This window comes from Eubalaena glacialis, chromosome 2 (assembly GCF_028564815.1).
Source record: "Eubalaena glacialis isolate mEubGla1 chromosome 2, mEubGla1.1.hap2.+ XY, whole genome shotgun sequence".
NCBI classification, from domain to species: Eukaryota; Metazoa; Chordata; class Mammalia; order Artiodactyla; family Balaenidae; genus Eubalaena; species Eubalaena glacialis.
The window spans coordinates 8,757,644-8,767,191 of NC_083717.1; the positions used below are offsets into that span (position 1 = coordinate 8,757,644).

General features: G+C 40.9%; 1 protein-coding gene across 1 annotated transcript; it reads left to right on the top strand.

Moving 5' to 3' along the window:
* The first annotated feature begins 4,295 nt into the window (after window positions 1-4,295).
* Window positions 4,296-4,901, top strand: LOC133084806 (ADP-ribosylation factor-like protein 6-interacting protein 1). Its single transcript, XM_061181573.1, has one exon. It carries the CDS (start codon window positions 4,296-4,298, stop codon window positions 4,899-4,901), a length of 606 nt encoding a protein of 201 aa, XP_061037556.1.
* Window positions 4,902-9,548: the final 4,647 nt, after the last annotated feature.

Below are 9,548 nucleotides of genomic sequence, written 5' to 3' on the forward strand. Positions count from 1 at the left end.
TAATGAATCCTTGACAGGAGGATTGCAGAAGTGATGCTGTGTGTGTTTTTCTCATTGCATCCCGTCAGGTGGTTTTGACTTCCATTTGTCCCATTACTCGTGATGCTATCTTTGCTCATTTGATTAAGATGATGTCTGCCGCACTTCTGCACTGTAAAGTTACTTTTTCCCTTTGTAATGAATAAGTGCTTTATGAGTAGGTAATTTCAGACTATGTAAATATCTGTTCCTCATCTAACTTTCAACTCATTCACATATTTATGTATTTCAAATGTGGATTCATGGATTCTTGTTTTATTCAATGGCTTCTAATTCATTACTATTATTTATTTTGATGTCATACTGTCCCAGATTTTGCCAGTGGGAGCCCATCCAAGCTGGATTCTCTGTCCTTTGACCGATCCCCACCATTCTTTGGAGATTTACCTATTTTCTGGCACAAAATGTTCCAGGCTCATTTTGTACATTCGCTACCCCAGTCCTCAGATCAGTCATGTATTCAAAAAGCCTTGATTCTTTTGGTTGAGAATGGTTTTCAGAAGTCAAGATTAGGCCTTTAGATGTATTCATTGCCATTAGGATGTTGATGCTTTTGAGCCTTGTCTGTGATCAGAGCTAGAAATTATATGGGTGTGTGTGTCTACGGATATATACATCCACATATATACATATATTCATGGACATATATACAGGTATATATGTACATACATACACACATTACATCTATATTTATGTGTTTACTTATGTATATATTGAAAGCCATTGATTCACATGAACTCCAATACTACTGGTTCATTCTAGTTTCCTGCTTTTATATTTGTAAACTCCCTTTTCTGACCATAAGAAACATAATACCCACTATCATTAATATACTTTCTGCTGTTTGTTTTCTATTTGCCAAATTCATTCTCTGTTCCTCTGTACCTCTTTTCCTGCCTTCTTTTGGGTTATTTGAACATTTTATAGTATTCTACTTTGATTTCTCTGATGGCTTTTTAGCTACATATCTTACATTATTTCTAGTACTTGCTCTAAAGATTTCAGTATACGTCTTCAACTTGTCACAGTCTACTTAGGGTTTATATTGTACTACTTTACATAAAATATAGTAACCTTCTACTATAATTTTATTTACTACTCCCCCAAACTTTGTAAATTTTTTCTCATATTTATTACATCTACTTACATTATACACCCGACAACACAGTTATAATTTGCAGTATGCAATCATATGACTTTTCAAGAAGTTAAGAAAACAAAAGAAAATATGTACATACCCTTATATTTACCCAAATACTTACCATTTCCTGTGCTCTTTATTGCATCCACTGAATCCAAGTTACCATCTGATGTCATTCCCCTTCCACTTGAAAAATTCCCTTTAGTACTGCTATAAGAAATACTAAATATACAAGTCTGCTGGTGATACATAGTCTCAACTTTTATCTGAAAATATCTTTTTTTTTTGGCTGTGCCGCGTGGCACGTGGGGTCTTAGTTCCCCAACCAGGGATCGAACCCACTCCCCCTGCATTAGAAGTTCAGAGTCTTAATCACTGGACCGCCAGGGAAGTCCCAATCTGAAAATATCCTTATTTGCCTTCGTTTTTTGAAAGATAACTTTGCTACACATAAAATTATGGGTTAACAGTTTTATTTATTTCAGTACTTAAGGACATTATTCAATTGCTGTCAAGGGTTGGGTTCCCTGGGAGATAGACTCTGAAATAGAGTTTATCCAGCAGTTTGTTTACTAAGGAGTTTCCTTGGTATCAAAAGCTTGGAAAGGGGAAGGAAGCAAGAGTAGCGAAAAGGAAAAGTTGGGCTGTGATGCACGCCCTATAGCAGCCTCAGCTGACCCCCTGGGGGAGATCTGGAGCAGGGATGGCTCTTTGGATTGTCTTGTATTGCGCCAAGATGGTCAGTTCTTTATACTCCTGTATTGATCAGTCACTGGCTGTAGGCATTCCAGGAAGGGACATGACCTTGAGCGAGGCAGCTCTCTACAGCTGAGGCAAAGCCTGAAAGAGGCTGACAACTGAAGGCTGTCTGCTAACAGCACTCCTCGCAGCTGGGGCAGCAAGTTTTTCACTGAGGGAATCTGGGTGTGCATCACAGTCTTGTGGCCTCCATTGTTTCAGATGAGAAGTCTGCCATCATTTGTGTTATTGTTTCTCTTTATGTAATGCATAGGTTGTATCTTCTCCTGGCTCCTTTCTCTTCAGCTTTCAGCAGTGTGTCACGGGTCTAGTGTAGTTTTCTTTGTATTTCTTCTGCTTGTGGTTCACTGATCTCCTTGGATCCATAAGTTAGTGTTTCTAATAAAGTTGGAGGTTTTCAGCCATTATTTCTTTAAATATTTTTTCTTCGCTCTTCTCTCTCTTTACTCCACCTGGCACTCTAGTTACATGGATTAGACTGCTTGGTATCGTCCTACAGCTCTCTGAGGATCTATTTATTTTTCTTCTATATTTCTTCTCCTTTTCCTTGAATTTGGACAATTAGTCTTCAGAGAGTTCATTTTTAAGATTTCCACCCAGATTTTATCATTGTCGTCTGTGGGAAGGTTAGTCCAACCAAGCTAATCCACCACTACCAGGAGCCGAATTTCCCAATATTACTATTTTGCTCCGTGCTGGAATCAACCCCCTTCCCCATCCCAGTTTTCTTTGTTAGTAGAATAGGAATTTTATTAAAATGTCCATCCTCCTCCCATGTATCTCTGGGGGTAAATCCTGATTTGTCTATGTCAGTGCTGTAATTCATTTCCCCTGCCTCAATGATATGTTTAGGAAGGGTCATCTCTCAGTCAGGAAACTAGAAGCTACTCTCTGCAGGCTAGATATAAAGGGTTCTAATATAGGGAACTGGTGGTTTACCCAGAAAAAAGGCCTAAGGGAGCAGTGGTCAGATAAATCACAACTGACCTTCTCAACTTGAAGCACTCCAGCAGACCGCTCTCAAAACTCACCTTGAAGTTTCTCTGAGTATCACATCCACTCACAGTTGTGGCTAAAACAGACAGAGAATAATGGCCTCTCCATCACTCTGATTCAAGGGTGCCTCCTGTCCACATGCTCTAGTCTGGAACCGTACGCTAAAGGGGATTCTAGCAAATGTAGCTCCTGCCTTCTCCTCTTCAGAGCAAAGGAGACCTTAGAAGGGGTGGTGACAAGGCCAAGTCAACAACGGGTAATCCAGCACGTGTGCCAAATCAGCCGAAGGCGCGGGAGGCGAAGGGAGCTGGAGAGCTTCTGATAAAAATTTATTTGCTGATAAACTAAAGAAAACAAAGACTCACAGTAAGAACAGTCTCTCTTCGTTTTCCACTGGATTTTTTTTCCATGTGACTCTTGGAACCAAAGACTCGATCTTATGATCATGGGAGGAGCCAGCTGAGACGCAGGCAGACAGCATCTGTGTGAAGCTTGTCCAATCTGAATTTCTTGTTATGTGAGAATAAATGTTATTATTTAAGTCATTTTCAATTGTTTTTTTCTGTTACTTGTAACAGATGTAACACATTACTTAGATCATGGAGGTAAGTCCCAAAAGAAACCATTTATAGGAGTGAAAATGGGAGCCTTGATGGAACAAGACCAGGGGTAATGAGATGTGGTACAGAGCACATTGGTTTTTATTCTATGCCTTATGCTATTTCACATCGTAAAGAAGATATATGCACTACTTGGACAAAAAATTGAATTAGAAAAGGGACAGTCTGACATCTCATGTCCATCTCCACATTGTGCTTTTCTCGATTTACTCTGATCTATAGAACAAAAAGAAACGGCAGCTAAATGCAACAGTTTGTCCTTGCTCCTATTTCAGGCGATCATCAATTCCAGCTGCCCGCTGAAGAGCTTCCTAAGTGAATTCCATTCTCATCCCCCTTGATCTACTATCTGTCACCAAAATAATCATTCCTCAGGGCAAATATGATCACATCCCTCTTCTGCTTAAAATCTGTTATCGAGGGACTTCCCTGGTGGTCCAGTGGGTAAGACTCTGCGCTCCCAATGCAGGTGGCGGGGGTTCGATCCCTGGTCAGGGAACTAGATCCCGCATGCATGCCACAACTAAGAGTCTGCATGCCACAACTAAGAGCCTGCATGCCGCAACTAAGAAGTCCGCATGCCACAACTAAGACCTGGTGCAGCCTAAATAAATAAATAAAATAAATAATAAATAAATATTTTTAAAAATCCTGCTCTCGCTAGGGTTGTCGTGAGTGGCTCTGAGGAAGGCCAGTTTTGGGGGGCGTCTTGCGCTCGCTGAGGGGGCACCTCGGGAACGATGGCGGAAGGAGATAATCGCAGCACCAACCTGCTGCCCGCAGGGACTGCAAGTCTGGAAGAGCAGCTGCAAGGATGGGGAGAAGTGATGCTGATGGCAGATAAAGTCCTCCGATGGGAAAGAGCCTGGTTTCCACCTGCCATCATGGGTGTGGTTTCTTTGGAGTTTCTGACTATCTACTATCTAGATCCATCCGTTCTGTCAGGTGTTTCCTGTTTTGTTATGTTTCTGTGCTTGGCTGACTACCTTGTTCCCATTCTAGCGCCTAGAATTTTTGGCTCCAATAAATGGACCACTGAGCAACAGCAGAGATTCCATGGAATTTGCAGCAACCTAGTAAAAACTCGACGCAGAGCTGTGGGCTGGTGGAAACGCCTCGTTATGCTAAAGGAAGAAAAGCCTAAAATGTACTTCATGACCATGATCATTTCTCTTGCTGCGGTTGCTTGGGTGGGACAGCAAGTCCACAACCTCCTTCTCACCCACCTGAGAGTGACTTTCTTACTCTTGCTTCCTGGACTAAATCAACATGGGATCATTTTGAAGCACATTGGAATGGCCAAAAGAGAGAAACAAGCTTCTCAAACAAAGAGAAAAGAAAAATGAATAATGCATCTGCTTTATTCAGTGTGATTAATGGCGTATACGTTGTCCTTGGGGACAGTGTCTGTTATGCTGTCTGGATACTAAAACGTTACAGAAGTAGCTTTTGCTGTCCCTCATTCTGCCCTTAGTTAGTAGAAATTCCGACTTGCCAAGTAAGGCTTTATGCCCAGTGTCTTCATGGGTGTGTTCTCATCAGCTGGCCTTATATGGACAACTCATTCATCATTACCACCTGTCTTGGTTTTTCTCGCCCAGAGTTAATTGAACTCTTACTTTTAAAATAATATAGTGGTGAACTTCATCCTTTAGTACAGTTAACAGTGGCTTGGGAGAACTGTTCAAGTTGATCTTTGCTTTAGCTGGATACAAGATCGTGGTCTGTGACTACAGGAAGCTGCTTCCACAGTCTGATTAAACAACTGTCTGGCTTCGTGCATATAGAAACCAAGTTTACCACTTCTGATGAAGAGACCAATTAAGATTCATTCCTCATTCTGTCTTGATACCCTGGGAGAAGAATCCTCGTGGAATAAAATGAAACTAATTCCATGGCCTAGTATGTGTTGGCTTCTCCCTTGTGCAGAATGTAGCAACTTGTTGGAAACATTGATCCTTCCTCCCAAATGGGGAATCTGACAGGCTTAGAACTCTTGTTCCCTTGCACTTAAACTTGAACTTAGTACATCCTTAAAGGCTTTTTAGTAGCAGGCTTACACAAGATGGTATTTAGGATTTTTAGCATACTTTTAATTTCAGATTTTCAGCTAACTGAAACTAAAGTACATAATAAGTTAAGAGTCATGTCTATGGCCTTCACTCCAAGACCGGCCAATAAAGAACAAAACTCATCCTGTGTTTAGTAAGATTCATTTCAGTAGAAAATCCTACTAGCTTTTCAAGACCAGAATAATCCTTTAAAGGTAAGCTTCAAGATCCTCATTTTATGATAACACTGGCTGCTTTTTGTCCCCATAGATGGAGTGGTTGAAATCTGTAAGAATGAACCTCTGAGGGCTGGAAATGTGACATATTTGGCAACAATTCTTAAACTGATTAACTAGCTGTCATATAGTTTTGTGAATTTATTGCACGGATGCTGTAAAATCTGGACCTTGTGGTATATCTGTTCCTAAATAAGTGCTGTTTTCTCCCCTTCAATATTGCTGTAAACAGTGGCACCCATGTAGCATATGTTTGACTTTTCTTTTTTAATGTTTCGTATACAAACTACCATAATTTACATGTGTTTCCTCATTGTAAATAAGCTTGTCTTCCTATCTGGATTTTTGTGTGTATGTGTGCTCTACCAATTAACTACTTTTGCACTTTTAATCCTGTATTATTTCTTCTACTTTGTTTTGTGTAAAAGGGGAAAAATAAAAAAGCTGGAATCCCCCCACCCCCCCAAAAAAATCCTTAATTGGGATAACCAGCAAGGACCTACTGTAGAGCACAGGGAACTCTGCTCAATGCTATGTGGCAGCCTGGATGGGAGGGGAGTCTGGGGGAGAATGGATACATGTATGTGTATGGCTGAGTTACTTTGCTGTGCACCTGAAACTATCACAACATTGTTCATCGGCTATACTCCAATATAAAATTAAAAGTTACAAAAAATCCTTAATCGGACTCACATTGTCTCTACCAGATGAAGTCCAAATTCTATAATATGGCATCCAAGACTCTTCATGATTTGGCCCCTAACACTCTCATGTACATATTCCAGCTATTCTGAAAATTTTACTTTTCTTCAGACACGCCACGTTCTCTCACACTTCCATTCCTTTGCATACACTGGTTCTTTGGTTTGGAAGGTCCTTCCTAACTAACTCCTTTTACAGCTACCTCTTCTGTGAAGATTTCTTACCACTACCCCCCCCCCCAGTCCTTCTGCAATCTTTTCTTCCCAGTGTGTCATGAATACCTATAGCCTCCATCAGCACAAATTAGATTACAGATCAAAAGTCACTTACTGGGAAGTCTGAAATCCAGAAAAATCTATGAAAATGAAAATATTTTTTGGTAACTCATTGGATAGCAAAAACTGAACTATTTGTATTTATAACCTCAATTGATTCTGCTTTGTGTGAATATTCACTAATTTTGTTGCAGAAATATTAATGAGTTTCATTAGAGTGAAGCCTCAGACCCTACTGATGTTCTTATGTAACATGTAGCATATGCACCTGAGGCCCATTCCAAAAATGGCTACTGCAATATTTCTCGTCCCACAAGTTCTAGAACTTTCACTACTCATCAAGAGGTGAGGTCTATTTCCTCTCCCCTTGAAAATGAGAGTAATAGTAATATGGCCTTGATGAGTAAAAGCAGTGAATGACACCCATTGACTTCCAAGGCAAAGTCATTAGAGATGATATGCCTTCTGCCAGTTCTCCTCTCTCTCAGAATTCTTCCCTTGGAACCCAGCCACCATATCGTGAGGAAGCCCAGCCACATGGTAAGACCACTTGTGGGTGTTCTTGCCCACAACCCCAGCTAAGGTCTCAACCACCAGCCAGCATCAACTGCCAGATATGTGAGTGAGTGATGCCTTCAGAGGTTGCCTGCCCTTGGCATTCGGGTGCCCCAACTGTTGGCCGAATGGAACAAAGACAAGGTGGTGCCACCACGCCCTGCACAAAATGCAGATATATGAGAAAAATAAACAATTTTGTTGCTTTAGGGCACTAAGTTTTGGGGTAATTTTTCCGCAGCCATAGTAACTGGAATCCCATCTTCGCAAAAATGTGAAATATTCTGAATTCCAAAACCCATCAAAGGTTTCAGGTATGTATACTCTAATTGTGCATTTATATATCAATTTTCCAATGGAATTAGAAGTTTCTAAGAACAAGAACTAAGTCTTTTTATCTTGGTATTCTCAAAACCAGTGTCTAAGATTGGGTAGGTCCATGAGACATGTTTACTGAACGAATTTTGAATGAATGGGTCAATAAACAAATGAATAAACACAGTTCCAAACAAACGGTTATTTTAAAATAGTTTTGTGGGGGACTGTACTTTCATTTAACTCAATCCATTGCTCAAAAATAATTTAGAATGACTTATTTTTATAATTATTTTCAGTTGAGGAGCTATACAAAAAGTGTCATTAATTTTGCTACTTTGTTTTTATCCAAGTGTTACCTGTTATGATTACATACTTTACCCATCACAGTATGTTCCAAATTGTCTTTGGCTGTTTCCAAAAGTCAAATGCATCTTTAAGGATGAAGATTTTCCATTACTGAGAACAATCAAAATAATTTGACGTAAACTCTGAAGGTAATTCCAAAACAGAGATTCCAGTGTTCTTGAACAAGGCAATGTTCAAATGCAATGCAATGCAATGATGCCGCAATGCAATGCAATGATGCCAAATGCAAAGATTTCAACATCCATGTTGACAACTTCGGGGAAAAAAATTCCGTTAATATGGAGTGTAAGTTCTACTTTGCATGACAAAAATATGTTTATCTCATGGTCACACATATATTTATCTATATGAGGGGAAAGGGAGGAAAGGAGGTAAAGAGGAAATCCACAGTGTCATGAAGACATGAAAAGATGATGTCAATTTATTTTTTAATGTTCCTGTTGAGAATAACTGTTTCAGTCCTCCCAGGGAATCTTATAAAGATGGAATAAACGAGGCACTAGTTTTACAGTTTTGCTGCCCAACACTTGTTTGATCAGAATTTGGTGGATCCTTACTGCCCTGCTTTCCCCCCTCTTCACTTTGTATGAATAGCATAAGCTAGGTTGTATGTAGGGGTACCCGAGGATAACTCACATCCCGAGGAAACAGCACTGTGACAGCAAAAGGTCATTAGATAAATATAAATATTGGGCGCTTCCCTGGTGGCGCAGTGGTTGAGAATCCGCCTGCCAATGCAGGGGACACGGGTTGGAGCCCTGGTCTGGGAAGATCCCACATGCCGCGGAGCAACTGGGCCCGTGAGCCACAACTACTGAGCCTGCGCGTCTGGAGCCTGTGCTCCGCAACAAGAGAGGCCGCGATAATGAGAGGCCCGCGCACCGCGATGAAGAGTGGCCCCCGCTCGCCACAACTAGAGAAAGCTCTCGCACAGAAACGAAGACCCAACACAGCCAAAAATAAATAAATAAATTTATAAAAAACAAAAAAAATATTAACCACAGTGTCTCAGAAAATGCCAAAAGGGGGACAGATCTTACAAACCCCAGCAAAACTTCTTGAAAATCCTTTCTTTCTCCTCTCTGAAATCTTCACTGAGCCCCACAGGAACAGTGCCTCCAGACTCCCTTCTTTCTCTACGTTTCCCCTCCAAACTCCCCTCTCCCCCTCTGTCTCATATCCCCCCTTCCACACACACACATTGCCTTCTTCCTTTTCTGCCTTACCACTCTCATCTTCTGAACCTGTTCCTTTCTCCTTTTGTCACTTTCTGAGATCGGTGGAACTGTCCTCAGCTGCATTTCATTCCCTCCCTCTCCCATTAACCTGGTGCAGGGCAACCTGGGACCAGAGACACAGTGTCGCTGAAGACAGGATTCTCCTTGCCAAGGTGAGAAGCGGGAGAGGCTGTGAATCCTCAAGTATTTTTTTCTCTTGTCATACCAACAACCTACAGGCAGAATTACGTTTCACTACACAGCATGATGGGC

What these genes read in the sequence shown, in the direction of transcription:
- LOC133084806 (XM_061181573.1), top strand. Translation starts at nt 4,296, where the DNA reads ATGGCGGAAGGAGATAATCGCAGCACCAACCTGCTGCCCGCAGGGACT.